This window comes from Rosa rugosa, chromosome 2, assembly GCF_958449725.1.
Source record: "Rosa rugosa chromosome 2, drRosRugo1.1, whole genome shotgun sequence".
Taxonomy (NCBI): domain Eukaryota; kingdom Viridiplantae; phylum Streptophyta; class Magnoliopsida; order Rosales; family Rosaceae; genus Rosa; species Rosa rugosa.
Window position 1 is genome coordinate 65,357,006 of NC_084821.1, and position 15,497 is coordinate 65,372,502.

Sequence of the window (15,497 nt, forward strand, 5' to 3'; positions counted from 1 at the left end):
AATTTTCGCCGGATTCTGGAAATTTTCCGGCCACCTCGACTGTTTTAGGTAATTTCGACCACTTCCGGTCATTTTCAGCTTACATGGTAGTTATGAAAGTTGTTAAGCATGATGAGAGGAAGAAGAGCAGCCCGGCCCCGACACCATTGGCGGTGGTCGGCGGCGGCTCTGTCACTAACTCCGGCGGCCCTTTTCCGGCCACCTCCGGGGGTCAAAAATATAGTTTCTGTGCATTTTTAGATTCTATATTTCAATACGATCATTTCGATATATTATACGCAATTTTTGGATATCGTATGATTAAGTTATGAATTTTTAAGTTTCGATCGATTTCGATCGTTAGATTTGTGATCTGTGAAGTTAGGACCGTCAGATGGACTTGTAGTTTTGATATGATGATCTTATGACTGTCCCAGTGGCTTTGTGTAGTCATGGGCGAAGATCCGACCGTTGGATCTTCGTAGAAATGCAAAACAGTGATTAGGGAGGCGATTCGTGAGAATCCGTCTGTCGGATTTTCGTATAAATTTGTGAAGATGTTAGTAAGGACGATTCAGGAAGATCCGACCGTTGGATTTTCGTGATGATTTTTGGAGGGTGATCCTAAGGGCGATCCGTGAGGATCCGACCGTTGGATCATCATTTAATTTCGATCCGACCGTTGGATTGTCGTTTGAATGTGTTTTTGAGTTATTGGCTAAGTTAAGGTCATGTGTGATTAGGTGATTGACGGTCTCCCTTGGGTGAGCGATTTCGGTGTGTATTGTGTTGAATTGAAGACGCAGCGGGAATATCGAGGTGAGTAAAATCGCACATGGTTCATTTACGAACCGAAATTCAGTGATTGAATTCTATAGTGATTTTGTGAAAACTGTTTTAAGAAAATCAATATTTGTTTTAAATTATATGGACTTGATCGACTACGGTCCATAGGTAAGTAAAATGTATTTAAAGTATAAAAATGAATTTATCGATTTTTAAATGCATGTGAACTATAGTTGGTATTAGTGGTCATTCTTGTGTGGGTGACTACGTATATATATATTTACGTGGAATATATATTGGATGTGTGGTATTTGGTGAAGTGTGGAATTGATGCGATTGATTTACAATTCGAGCATTACTCTCTAGAAGATATAATTTATCTTATAGGTTGAGTTGAGTGTGATAAAGAGTAATTGAGTAAAGTGCTATAGTTGAGTCGTTGAGATGAGTTAAATGAGGAGTCGAGTGATTTGAGGCAAATATTTTCGTAAGGGTGAACCTTGGCCAAGGTGACACTCTACGATTCAGTTAGAGCTCTAGTCTGTCTGCCATCATACTGAATGGGGTGATTAATATAATTAATCATAAGCCTGTAAGTATGATATACGTACTGAATGGGGTGATTAATATATTTAATCATAAGCCTGTAAGTATGATATACTGAATGGGGTGATTAATATAATTAATCATAAGCCTGTAAGTATAATATACTGCATGGGATGATTTATATAAATAAATCATAAGCCTATGAGTATATATTGAGTAAACAGTTGTTTGTTTTTGCGTAGTCATGTTGAGACGTGAGTATAATATACGGTATGGGATGATTAATATATTTAATCATAAGCCTGTAAGTATGATATACGTACTGAATGGGGTGATTAATATATTTAATCATAAGCCTGTAAGTATGATATACTGAATGGGGTGATTAATATAATTAATCATAAGCCTGTAAGTATAATATACTGCATGGGATGATTTATATAAATAAATCATAAGCCTGTGAGTATATATTGAGTAAACAGTTGTTTGTTTTTGTGTAGTCATGATGAGACGTGTGTTGATTGATGCTTGAAGTGACGTTGTGCACTTCAATTATTATGCTAAGAGATACTGAAATTGAATTGTTACTTTAAAATAGTGCAATTCCTTGTTTACTCATACGGGCTGTCAAAAGCTTACCGGGTTTGTGTTGTTGCAATCCCGGTACACTATTCAAATTGTGTAGCGGGTAATCCTACAGGTCAGGAGAATCAGGACGGTGATCGTGCGGGTTAGAGAATTTGTTTTAGTTTTACAGCAATTGTAATTGTGAGGTGAGTTATGCTCATTTGAGCCTTACAATATAATTTGGTGAGAGTGTGCTGTAATAAACAAATTTGAGATTTGGTTTATGTAATATCGAGCGATGTGAGGTGTGGTTGTTTTGAGAAAAAAAATTCAGGTTGTAATTATGTGAGTTGTATTAATTCATGTTTCGGATTTGAATTTGTTATTCAAAATTCGGGGCGTGACAGACAAGGTCCCATTTTTCCCATGTGGGATGTATATATTCTCAATACGCCCCCGCACGTGTAGCGAATTTTCAAGCCATACATGGACAACTTTTGGGTGACGTGGAACCCGTGTGGCCGTTTGGCATGCACACGTGGATAACCCGCTTTGATACCATGATAAAGTAATCTAGGGTTCACATCCAAAACCAATTCGCAATGGATGGAGTGACCCAAATCCTTATAAACTCATAGGCAAGGTCCCATTTTTCCCATGTGGGATGTATATATTCTCAATATATATATAATCCTCCCTCAGCTTGTACGGGGTTGGAAATCTGGGATTTCTGTCCCTTGTTGTTTTCTTCTTTGTTTGGTGTTTTTTTTTTTTTTTTTTGAATCAGTGAAAGAGCTAGCTTTATTAATAGAACTCAACTGAGTTGATCATTACAATCATGTAGAAGCACATCTCGAATATCTTCGGGTGCTTGTTCAAACCAAACAAAACCTTGATCTGCCTCAAAACCTAAAGCAGCTAGGCGGTGAGCCACCGCATTACATGATCTAGGAGTGTGTTGAATTTTCACACCTTGCAGCATTCTCCAACTTTGTTTTATATCATCAATTAAACCTCCATTGGCTAGTAACTCATATTGAGGGCTGGAAACTTCATTAACTACTTCTAAGCAGTCACTTTCGATTACAACATTATGTAACTGTAATGAGAAAAGATGATCCATACCTTCTCTAATAGCCAGCAGCTCACATATCATTAAGCTTCTTTGTTTGGTGTTAGTGAAGTAATAGACGTATATAAAGAGACAAAAAAAAAATGCGCAGAGGCAATTCACAGATCATCATGAATCTCAACTCTAATATTTGGAGTTTGAGGAAGGTGATGGGGATGAAGCTTAGGAAAGGGGATATGGTGTTCTAGTTCTTGTTATTTTGTTCTTACTTTTTTTAAATATTTTTTTTGATCGTGCTCTGATTCTAGTGTTCTTTATTAATACATTGCTTCAGAAACGAATAATATATTTATTTATGTTAGGGAATAAATATAAAATGTCATGTCATTCTCATACTTAATCTAAACCGTTTAATATTTTAAAATCTAAGGGCTCATAAGGAGTGTAAAAAATTGTGTATAATTATGTGTCCCTTGATCCCGACCCATAATATATATATATATATATATATATATATATATATATATATATATATATATATATATATATATATATATATATATATATGTCAAACCTACTTCAAAAATACAAAACAACCTCTTTATAGACTCCTCTGCTGTCCAACAAAATTTTAGGCAGCTTCTATAATATAGGGTCTCGACGATGATGATGTGGTGATGTGAGAATTCCATAATGTAGTAACAGTAATTATATCCATATAATTCTCTTGTACTGACCTGGTCATGAGCTAATAACCATCAAATTCAAGTTTAGGCAAGTACTAAAAACTAATTGCCTAAATTTAGGGAGGCTTTGAAACTATGAACCGAACAGGTGTGAGGTGCTTAATATATGAAAGCCAGAATAGAACTCTAATACTCTAATTTTGGAAAAAGTGCAGAGAAATTCAAGCATAACGGTTTCAAACATTCCCAACCGAACATGCATTCCCCCTCAATATAATCCCTCCTCCATTTCACCTCTCTCATCCTCATCTATAAGCAGCCTTGGGTCGAACCGAAGAGAGGCGGTGCAGACCCAAAAGAAAATAAACATGAAAGCCTCAGGCTGCATACTATCTTTCTTTTTTGTCTTCTCTTCTATCTCATCCCTTTCTGTAGCTCTAACAGATGCCGAAGCGTCCTTTCTTGCCCGTCGCCAGCTGCTAACGCTCCCGGAAGGCAGTGACCTACCCGAAAACTACGAAAATGGGGTTGATCCGAACCTGAAGTTCCCTAACCCCAGGCTTCGACGTGCATACATTGCACTCCAGGCTTGGAAGAAGAGCATGTACTCCGACCCTCTAAAGACAACTGCAAACTGGGTTGGTCCTGATGTATGTAAATACACGGGAGTGTTCTGTGAAAAGGCTCTTGATGACCCAAAAATCGACGTCGTGGCCAGCATTGATCTCAATGGGGCTGACATTGCAGGATTCCTTCCTGCTGAGTTAGGCCTGTTACATGAGGTTGCGGTGTTCCACATCAACTCCAACAGATTCTGTGGTATCGTGCCCCAAAGCTTTTGCCAGCTGAGTCTCCTCCACGAGTTTGATATCAGCAACAACCGGTTTGTGGGTGAATTCCCTAAGGTGGTTCACTGCCTTCCGGCCCTCAGGTACCTGGACATCAGGTACAATGACTTTGAGGGGTGTCTGCCACCTGAGCTATTCAATAAGGATCTGGATGCCTTGTTCCTCAACAACAACAGGTTCAGATGCAACATTCCAGAGACGATTGGCAACTCCAATGTCTCGGTCCTCGTCATCGCCAACAACAACTTCGAGGGTTGCATTCCTAGCAGCATCGGGAAAATGAGGAACTTGAACGAGCTGATCTTCTCGAACAACAAGCTAGGCGGGTGTGTGCCACCTGAGCTCTTCCAGATCTCGAACGTGACTGTGTTGGACATCAGTTCAAACACATTCAGCGGCATCCTGTCGAAATCGTTCAAAATCGAGAACGTGGAGGAGTTCAGCCTTGCAAACAACAACCTGACCGGGTTTGTTCCTGAGAGCATTTGCAAGTTGCCTGGCTTGAAGAACTTCACATTCTCCAACAACTTCTTCAACGGCGCGGCCAAAGAATGCGTGCCAACCTCAAGGCAGGACATGGTGATGGACGACACAAGCAACTGCTTACCAGACAGGCCTAAACAGAGGTCACCCAAAGAATGTCAAGCTGTGGTGAGCAAGCCAGTGGATTGCAGCAAGGCCAAGTGTGGAGGTGGCGGAGTGCCCTCAAAGCCGCCAAAGCAGGAGACACCAAAACCACACCCTCCTCCTCGCACCATACAGTCTCCTGTGGTTTTCTCACCACCACCAGTGTACTCTCCCCCACCACCGGCCCCCGTCCACTCTCCACCACCTCCAGTGAAATCTCCACCACCACCGGCACCGGTCCACTCTCCACCACCCCCAGTGCACTCTCCTCCACCACCCGTCCACTCTCCACCACCCCCAGTGCACTCTCCTCCTCCACCCTCCCCACCACCACCAGTGCACTCTCCACCACCTCCAGTCCACTCTCCTCCACCACCAGTGCACTCTCCTCCACCACCTGTCCACTCTCCACCACCCCCAGTGCACTCTCCCCCACCACCAGTGCACTCTCCACCACCTCCTGTGCACTCTCCCCCACCACCGGCTCCAGTGCACTCTCCACCACCTCCAGTGAAGTCTCCACCACCACCGGCTCCGGTCAACTCTCCACCACCTCCAGTGAAGTCTCCACCACCACCTGCACCGGTCCACTCTCCACCACCTCCCGTGCAGTCTCCACCACCACCGGCTCCGGTCAACTCTCCACCACCTCCAGTGAAGTCTCCACCACCACCTGCACCGGTACACTCTCCACCACCTCCCGTGCAGTCTCCACCACCACCGGCTCCGGTCAACTCTCCACCACCTCCAGTGAAGTCTCCACCACCACCTGCACCGGTCCACTCTCCACCACCTCCCGTGCAGTCTCCTCCTCCGGCCTCACCACCACCGGCTCCGGTCAACTCTCCACCACCTCCAGTGAAATCTCCACCACCACCTGCACCGGTCAACTCTCCACCACCTCCAGTGCAGTCTCCTCCTCCGGCCTCACCACCACCAGCAGACGACTTCGTCCTCCCACCAAACCTGGGATTCCAATACCAATCACCGCCTCCACCTATGTTCCCAGGCTACTAAGCAGCTGCTGCACTATATCAATCGTGACTCTTTATAAGGTTTAAAACGGCGTCACAGCATACACCACTTTTGTTAGTTGATCAGAGCTTGTATAGTAAATTCGAGACATCAAGCTCTAAACCTTCTCGATTGTACGCCTACATAATGCAATAAAGGACGTTATCGGCATAACGTACAATCATTTTTCTTTTCATTTTCATTTGTCTCCACTTCTATTTAAGTGCATGCAAATAACCACAGCTAGCTTTTCATAAAGAAATTCACTAAACGGATTCCAAATATATTGGATTTGAATAAACAACACTGATCAATGAATTGAATATTATTCTATAATTATCGTCCATATGTGTCTAAGCTCTGCTCTTACCAATATGAAGATGCTTTGCTAGTAGTCATGCATGCATGCGGAAGCCACAGTGAACATTTTCCAACTAACATTTCATATAACCAAGATCGATAGGGACACCAAGTTGTTATAGATTGAAAGGACACATAAAGCAAAAGTGCGATTTCCATGAGCATGTGAACACAAACTAAGCTCTTCAAAATCTAAACGCTATCGAGAATCAAGATTAAATGTATGGCTATATATCCTGGACAATTCCTCGATCAAGAGGCCTCTGGCCCTTTGGCGTCGGATGAATAAATGAGGCTCCGAGTCTCGCTTGGGCTCTGTTGATAAATCAGATCTTGAAAGTCATCTCTTAAGGCGTTAAACCCCAGTTATCACACTACACATCACTCGGATTTCTACTTAAGTCATGAATTGCAGCTCGGCCTTCAAGCATGCTTAGTGCTGCAGATATTGTAGGTCTCAGTGCTGGTGATCGATTAGTGCATAGCAGAGCTATACGTTTATCATTATCAATGCTTCTTCCTTGTTGAACTCGGATTCCAACTTTGGATCCACTAGCTCCATCAGATTTTCTTTTTGTTGCAAAACTAGGGCCTCCAGGATTGACGAGAAATGGATGACCAATTTATTAAATGGATTATAAATTAATCCATTTAAACAAATGTGATAGAGATCTTGCCCAATCTAGAAGGCATACATAATTCTCATTGGGCCGATATTTGATGTTTCTCCAAAATTGTAATCTTGCCCAATCTAGAAGGCATAAAAAAATAAAAAAAGAATTTTACTCTTTCTTATCATTTATCAAAAGAATTTAAAATTACTCCAATTATCATATTTTATAGGCTCAAATTACGATTTAATTATACTTTTTTTTCCTATTTGTGTGAATCCAGTTTTATTTTTGGCTTTTCTCTGCATTAAGGGTGAACCTGTTCCATTTTTCTGCATGCACAACCAACCCTCCTTCTGCCAACCTTTTTATATTATAAATGAACGCGTTTGGCTCCACCTAAGAATAATCCTAAATTTTGGTAATTTTGGTCAGTAATTCATATGAATACCTGAAAAGACCAATGACTTTGTTGGACTACAGTTCAAACACAAATTTGTTGAAACGCTCAAAGCTGGGGTTACCAGATTAGGCCAAACACAACTCATCGAAAGAATGTGAGCAAACCAGATTTCTTATAAAAAAAAAACAGTGAATCGCTTTCCGTACATCCATTTAGGTTTCGATTAAAAAACAAGAAAAAATGAACAGTATATCTGAAATGAACATCCATATGTGTCAAAGCTTTGCTGTTACCAGTTACCAATATAAGATACTAGCTAGCACTTATGTAGAGAGAAGCCTTATGAACTTTTTGTTAATATAAACTGAGCTCTACGGACCCGCATCAAAAGCTATGGAGAATCAAGATTAAATGTATAGCTATCCTGGACAGTCGTTGAGGAAGAGGCATCTGGCCCTGCTTTGGCATCGGATGAATAAATGAGGCTCTGAGTCTCTCTTGGACTCTGTTGAATATTCAGATCATTATAGTCGTCTCTTAGGGCCTTAAACCCCAGTTCATCACCATACATACTCAGATTTCTACTTGATTCATGAATAACAGCTCGGCCTTCAAGCATGCTTAGTGCTGCAGACATTGTAGGTCTCAGTGCTGGTGATGGATTGGTGCATAGTAGAGCTACTTTAATCATTCTCATTGCCTCTTCCTTGTTGAACTTGGATCCCAACTTTGGATCCACTAGCTCCATCAGGTTTTCCTTTTGTTGCAAAACAAGGGCCTGCAGGATTGAAGAAAGTGAATCACCAATATATCACATCCCACAAATTAAGCAGCATGGTTTAGTTTCAACTGTAGTTTTGCTTGTACTAAAAGAATGTGATGGAGATCTTACGTACCCAATCTAGAAGGCATACATAATTCTCATTTGGTCGATATTTGATGTTGTTTTTGCCAGATACGAGCTCTAATGCAACAACTCCAAAACTGTAAACATCTACTTTGCCAGTTAAATAACCCCATAGTGCATATTCTGGCGCCATGTATCCTCTGCACAACAATAGGAACTAATAAGCATATTGTGATTAATTTCCAACTACCATGTCACAAAAGGGTAAAATGATCCATCTTTTTTTTTTTTACTGTAGTGAAGAGTATCAGCATTGACTGTAAACATAATCCCCCTATTATATTCAAGTTTCACAAAAATATATTTAAGGATTGAAATAAGCAGTAAAAGATATGAAAGGTTCCTCACATAGTTCCAGCTACTCTGGTGCTAATATGCGTCTTCTCCTCTTCGTCTAGCTTGGCCAAACCAAAGTCAGAGATTTTAGGATTTAGGTCTCTATCTAGCAGTATATTAGTCATTTTGATGTCTCTATGAACAATTTTCAGTGTCGATTCCTCATGCAGGAAAGCTAGCCCTCTTGCAGTGCCAATACATATTTTTTGCCTCTTAGGCCAGTCCAGTTTCAGTATACCTTCTTGTGGACCTGTAACTAATCGGAAGAAATTAGATTCATATTTCAAACTAGTTAGAAGCTCATAACATGAATACCATCCACTCGTAAATTTACCAGCTTACCAAACAATGAATGTGCAAGACTATTGTTCTCCATGTATTCATATACCAGCAACAACTGATTTCCTTCGATGCAACATCCATACAATCTAACAAGATTTGGATGTTGCAATCCAGAAATTATCCCTATTTCATTCACAAACTCACGATTTCCTTGTTTTGATTTTGATGAAAGTTGCTTAACAGCAATAGTAGTACCATCTAATAATTCCCCCTATAAACAATAAGAAATGTAAAACATTTCAGGAATGTACATCATTCACAGAACTTGAAAATTGACATATACCAAAGTATACAGAAACAAAAACAAAAAGGTACTTGAACAAAAAGGAGTCATTGAATACCTTGTAAACAATTCCAAAGCCACCTTCCCCAAGCTTGTTTGCAGCATCAAAGTTGTTAGTGGCAGCTTTGATTTGTTTGAATCTAAAGAGTCCAGTTTGCAGATCCAATCCTTTCAGCTCTGTCCATGTGACAAGATCGATTAATTAGCATATTGAAATGCTTTTTGAAGGAGAGCTTGGGGCCTTTTGCTTATCAAAGCTAAACATTGGAAGACTGAAGCAACTACAACAGACAAATACCTTGAATTGATTTCACCATACATTTCCGAAGAAAAAAATAGTACGGTAGGGGGAGAATGAGTTTACTTCTACTTTTGGTTTAAGTCAAAGGATCATGTTAAGTTTCTTTGCTCCGATGAGTTCATTCTAGTTCCTGGTGACAATAAAGTAAATGTAGGCTGCAATCGAATTTTTGGGAAGACTCTTGATATCCTTTTAATTTTCACTCACACAGATAATCTTCTTGGATAAAATTCAAGTTTTCAAGTCCTTGAAGTTTTATTTTCGTACTGGATTTAGATTACCTTGTTCCCTAGAGGTCCTGCCTCCAAAGCAGCTTCTTAACCAAAGAATGCCAAAAACCATGAAGATAAGGCATAAGAATAAAGCAACTCCAACCGCTATGAATATTTTCCTGTTGCTATCACCAGGCGGCTTAAAATCTAGAAGAGAGAACAGAGCACAGAACAGTGATCAATGTTCAACAAGAGTACTCTAAAGTCTAAAGTAAAGAGAAAATTGAATGTTTAAATCACTTACCAGACTCAACTGAGATAGCCGATATAAGCGAACCATATGTCCCTCTCTTTGGGGCATTAGTTGTCCCTTTCCCAGCCCAATAAAAACGGATCTCTAAAGTGTTAACATTGACAACTGCTTTAAATACTTTAATCACTTCCTTATCAACCCCCTGTGCTTCCTTTTCAATATTAAAATCCTTCAATACCAGTTTTTCCTGTAGAAATTACCATAATTATTCGTTCAAGTTGAAAAGTGCAAAAGAAGGGAGTGACTAAGAATTTTAATCAGGAAAGTTAGAACAAGAAACTCTGTGGATAGGTGCTTAATGACTACCTGAATATAGACATCAAAAAATCGTCTTCCAACACCATAATAAGACCTGTTGTCTCTGAGAACTATTTCCGCAAAGTGTAGTTTCACAGTGTAATTTCCATTTGCTAAGCAACGAGCATAATATGTGAGTGAAAGAAAAGAAAGGCGGGCAGTTCTGTACAATTCCGAGTTGTTCATTTTGAGTATGGAAACATTGTTTGCTATGTAGGCTTGGTCAAAATTCATAATCCCATAATCACCAGTGCTACTAAATCCCCAATTAACTGGGTCATGAAAAAACTTTGCTCCACCTCCCGAGGCTTCATCCCCCTCGTACTTGATGCTTCCAATGGTGGTTGGTTTTCCACCACAATTAATATGCAATGAATACTGTTCTATATAGAAAGAAACAGATGATAGAAAGGAGGACACAAGTGAAATCAATATTCAACACAGAAGTGTAAACCTCAAATATTATACCACAGATTTAGTTACCTTTTGAACATGGATAGAGGCAATTCCAAAGAATTCTACATTGAAATATATATAAAAACAGAAGCATTAGCTTATAAACAATTACTGATGAAATAAGAATAAACTCGTTGGGGTTGAAGCTTACGAGTTGTTCTGTCTGGAGAAACTTTTGAACACATTACTGATGAAACAACAGACTAGTCACTTTCACATTTAGGTAACAAAAGAAAGCTAATTTGGAGCAGGCTAATGAAACGAAGAAAATGGAGATACTCTTACAAGGTTTCTCGACATGTAGTTGGGACAGAGTCCCTTGAAAAATTGTTGTAAGAAAGATCTATTATGCTGCACACAAACATGAAGTTATCCATTAAGCGACTGAAATGTCAAGAAAAGAAATTTCAGTATACTTTGGCAGGAATCTTCTAACATAAAATACGTAACTTGCACAGAACAAAGATGAAATGGTTCAACATTTCAAAGATACACAGGTAGATTTGGACCTAATTAACCACTCATGAAACTGTATAACCTAGTCTTCTTATACTTCTTAGCTATAAATCATGTGTATGGATAATCCTATCCGTCCTTGTAGAGAAAAAGTTGTGTAGTTGGTTTTATCTCTTTCACACTAACTTAGCATAATAGTTTATGTATCAAGACGCTATACTGATAATCATACACATTGTGGAGGCCTCAGAAGCATGAAAACTAAAATGAGATAGCAAAAGTTGCAATGTACATTTTGGTGTATCTAGTGTGTGCCAACGATAGGTATGAGGTTATGAACATAAGGTTTTGGGATGAAGAAACATACTAGCGGCTATCTCTATTTTTGATCCACTCCGGAAGCCCAGTAAGCCAGTTACTTGTCAGATATCTGATCATTGAGCAGTATGGATTATGTAAACAAAAAAAATAAAAATACTACATTTAGGATGAATTTACACTGCTTACATTGTGGCCAATCCTAATAACTTGTCAAGATTTGGGATACTCCCTTTCAATCTGTTGAAGCTAAGATCTCTGCAAAATGAAAAAAGGGGGCGGGTAATGAGGAGCATCATATTGCCATATTGGTAGCAACGACATTCAGCAAAGCCAAGCTACAAAATGAGTGAGTTATATTCAGGGAATTACAAAACTTGCAGGCTTGTCATGTTAGATATATATTCTGGAATTGATCCTGTTATATTGCAGCTCCTTAACATCCTGCAATATGGAGCAAACCACATAAGAAAAATGATTGCTATGAACCTCTGGATTATTCTAATTAGAAGATACTAAAACTATAAAGATCACTCACAATTTCTGCATGTTTTTCATGTTCGACAAGTTTGGAAAACTTGAGCTCTCTCCGCTTAAGTCACTGATTACTCTGCCTCACAGAAATGATAAGAAAGACAAAATCCTAATTCAGTAATGATCTTTCAAAGCAAAGAACAGAAAGAATGTGAAACTAAGATGACTGCTAAGTTATAAGCCACGACTCACAAGTATGTCATATTACTTAAGGCAGAAAGAGTAGAAGGAATGGGCCCTTCAAAGCCACTCGCTTGCATCTCTCTGGTGAAAATATTTTAGAGCAATTGAGATTACACATGAAGTATTTGTATACAATTAAAAAGCATAGCAGAAAATTAAAGATCTCTTACAACATCTGAAGTTCTTTCCAACTAAGAAAATAGTTCGGAATTTTTCCAGTGAAGTTGTTACTGCCAATCCAACTGTATCAAAGTAAAAAAATAATGTCATTAACCTGTTTTTTCTTCCTTTTCTTCTTGCTGGAAACACTTTGACTATCTGAAGTATAGTAAACTCACTTACAGTGTTTTTAATTTGGTCATATTAGTGAGAGCCACAGGCAACTGTCCAGTGAGATTGTTAGCTCGAAGGTAGCTGCAATTAATCATCCATGGGAAAACCAAAGAACATTTAAATAAAAACTTAAAATTTAACATGCAAATCAAAGAATCAAAAAATAGGCACACTCACAGGACTTCCATGTTAATCAATCTTCCCATCTCCGGTGGAATACTTCCAGAAAATAAGTTGCTTTCCAAGGCCCTGGGACCACAGTATACTCAATGTCACAACCAAACCAAAACAATTGTACATGCATGAAATTCAGTCTAAATAGGGTAAGAAAGATTGAAATCATACAAAGCTCGGAGAGTAGTTATGTTCCCCAAATAGGCAGGGATAGGTCCTGATAAGTTGTTCACGCTGAGGACCCTGCATTGGGTACATTGCATTAGTTCAGTACTTCAATCTAGCCATGAATTACAACAGCAAACATAAGCCTACAGATCAATAACTTACAGAAATTCCAACTTGGTAGAGCCCCATTCTGGTGGAATTGAGCCACTAAGGTAATTCTGACTCAGATTACTGGGAGCAAGAACAAATAGTTTTTTAGGTGGTAAAATAAAAAAAGCTAAACAAATAGTGGAAATTAAAGCTACGGAGTCTGAAACATACAGTTCCTTGAGGTAAGGCAGCTTCACCAGTGATGGTGGAAGCACACCATCCAGGTCCTGACCCACAAGAAAACTGCATTATAAGGACCCAAAACAAATCATGGGTTATCATTGTTTGGTGAAAAATACAGAGAAGATTGTAACTTTTTCACATTGATTCATAATAATAAAAATGCAAATTGAGCAGAGACTTAGGGCCACATACATGGTTTGGACATGGCACACATTGCCAGAGAAAGAACAGTTGCAGAAGAGGGTGTTCATTGAAATATTTCTACATGGGTTGCTCAAATTCCAGTCCTTTTTGTTCAGTTGCTCAGCAATTTCATGAAGGGCTTGCACTGCCACACCCACATAAAAAGCAAAATCTCAATTTCTTTCCTTTGTAATTTCTTCAAAGTTTAAACTAGGAAACGAAATGAAACTTATAAGGCCCAATACCCTCATCAGCTGGAAGAGTCATGGACTGTGCTTCAAATATGACTTGTGCCATGCAAATGACCACTACGAAGAAGATGACCATCTCCTCTGGCTCTGGGTTGTTAATTCTTACCATTTTTCTTCACTACCCAGTTCACATTCATTCAGCTACGTATGAACTATTCCAAGCTTTTATAATTTATATATCATCATCCATGGGAATTTCATGGAAGATTAAACTATTTCCAACTTGTCAAGCAAACCCTTTTCTTTAATTTGTGATTAGACTTGATAAGTTAATATGTAGTCCAATTACTTGTCCAAATTTCAAGGCCAATACATGTGCTTTCATAGTGTCACCCCTCTTTGCTCCTGTGTATTATAGATTTGGTTCAAACAAGGTAATGGATAATGTATATTAGACCAGAACAAGTAGACTAGCTAGGTTGACTAGATTCTCATTTCCCTGACTAAGGACCTGATTAAGAATTATATTTCAGCTAGAAATAGGAATCTGGTTTATCAACTTGTAATGTGAAAAGTGGTGGATTAGTACTTAGGCTAACTGATCGAGGTCAACTAGTTATATTTGAAAACAATTAACCTCATGACTAGTAATCGACCTCGATTCTTTAATCTTTATCTCGCGACTCCCAACTTGCCTACAAGACTTTGATTCAAAAATGTTTAACCAGCTATACCGAGAGAAGAAAAGACATTGATTTATATCTCCCGCATGTGCACCATTATGAACATATTTATCGGTTAGTTAAGCAAGGTTAATTTAGTTCTTGATTTTTATTTATTTATTTTTTTATATAATTTATGGTTAATTCATATCATCAAACTAATTTCGTATTTTCATTCCTCAAATGTTGGTCGACTTTCGCAGCTTGGGCAACTAAATGAAATGTAGAAGAAAGGTGAGGGCAAGTGAGTTCAGATATAGGCTCCTTTGATTTTTACTTTATTTTTTTTTTTTAAAACCCCACCATATTCTCACCCTTGATGAGGCTCGAACTCCTGACCTCTTATATATGAGACCAAAGCCTTACCACCCCACCAAACACACACTTGATTTTTACTTCTCTAGCTATCATTTCCATATGATGAAATTTGTTTGGTGGCTCTGATATGACGGAATTGGGTTGTTAATTCTTACCATTTTTCTTCACTACCCAGTTCACATTCATTCAGCTACGTATGAACTGTGCCAAGCTTTTATAATTTATATATCATCATCCATGGGAATTTCATGGAAGATTAATTAAACTATTTCCTACTTGTCAAGCAAACCCTTTTCTTTAATTTGTGATTAGACTTGATAAGTTAATATGTAGTCCAATTACTTGTCCAAATTTCAAGGCCAACACATGTGCTTTCATGGTGTCACCCCTCTTTGCTCCTGTGTATTATAGATTTGGTTCAAGCAAGGTAATGGAAAATGTATATTAGACCAGAACAAGTAGACTAGCTAGGTTGACTAGATTCTCATTTCCCTGAATAAGGACCTGATTAAGAATTATATTTCAGCTAGAAATAGGAATCTGGTTTATCAACTTGTAATGTGAAAAGTGGTGGATTAGTACTTAGGCTAACTGATCGAGGTCAACTAGTTATATTTGAAAACAATTAACCTCATGAC

At 38.9% G+C, this 15,497-nt stretch overlaps 2 protein-coding genes and 1 long non-coding RNA gene across 3 annotated transcripts; 2 read left to right on the top strand and 1 right to left on the bottom strand.

Moving 5' to 3' along the window:
* The first annotated feature begins 728 nt into the window (after positions 1 to 728).
* On the top strand, positions 729 to 2,243 carry LOC133729321 (uncharacterized). The gene is made up of 2 exons (XR_009856334.1): positions 729 to 798; positions 1,997 to 2,243. It is a non-coding gene; the product is annotated as an uncharacterized LOC133729321 (long non-coding RNA).
* Positions 2,244 to 3,925: 1,682 nt separating this feature from the next.
* LOC133729375 (pollen-specific leucine-rich repeat extensin-like protein 3) lies at positions 3,926 to 6,321 on the top strand. Its single transcript, XM_062156889.1, has one exon. The coding sequence runs from the start codon at positions 4,005 to 4,007 to the stop codon at positions 6,126 to 6,128; it is 2,124 nt and encodes a 707-aa protein (XP_062012873.1). The 5' UTR covers positions 3,926 to 4,004; the 3' UTR covers positions 6,129 to 6,321.
* Positions 6,322 to 7,699: 1,378 nt separating this feature from the next.
* LOC133729377 (probable leucine-rich repeat receptor-like serine/threonine-protein kinase At3g14840) lies at positions 7,700 to 13,989 on the bottom strand. Its single transcript, XM_062156892.1, has 24 exons — positions 13,874 to 13,989; positions 13,638 to 13,773; positions 13,434 to 13,505; positions 13,275 to 13,343; positions 13,116 to 13,187; positions 12,948 to 13,019; positions 12,780 to 12,851; positions 12,608 to 12,679; positions 12,447 to 12,518; positions 12,259 to 12,330; positions 12,093 to 12,164; positions 11,910 to 11,978; positions 11,770 to 11,832; positions 11,232 to 11,297; positions 11,098 to 11,133; positions 10,974 to 11,008; positions 10,500 to 10,873; positions 10,185 to 10,380; positions 9,950 to 10,087; positions 9,426 to 9,544; positions 9,085 to 9,295; positions 8,755 to 8,992; positions 8,396 to 8,546; positions 7,700 to 8,277 (listed from the first exon to the last, which is right to left on the bottom strand). The coding sequence occupies exons 1-24, from the start codon at positions 13,986 to 13,988 to the stop codon at positions 7,891 to 7,893; spliced, it is 2,979 nt and encodes a 992-aa protein (XP_062012876.1). The 5' UTR covers position 13,989; the 3' UTR covers positions 7,700 to 7,890.
* Between the last annotated feature and the right edge of the window lie 1,508 nt (positions 13,990 to 15,497).

Bases quoted from the DNA above. Each gene is read 5' to 3' on its own strand.
- LOC133729377 (XM_062156892.1), bottom strand. From the start codon at position 13,988: ATGGTAAGAATTAACAACCCAGAGCCAGAGGAGATGGTCATCTTCTTC. The intron at 11,009-11,097 runs GTAAGCTTCAAC...ATTTCAATGTAG, and splicing joins TTCTCCAGACAGAACAACTC to AATTCTTTGGAATTGCCTCT. The intron at 8,547-8,754 runs GTGAGGAACCTT...ATTGTTGTGCAG, and splicing joins ACCAGAGTAGCTGGAACTAT to AGGATACATGGCGCCAGAAT.
- LOC133729375 (XM_062156889.1), top strand. From the start codon at position 4,005: ATGAAAGCCTCAGGCTGCATACTATCTTTCTTTTTTGTCTTCTCTTCT.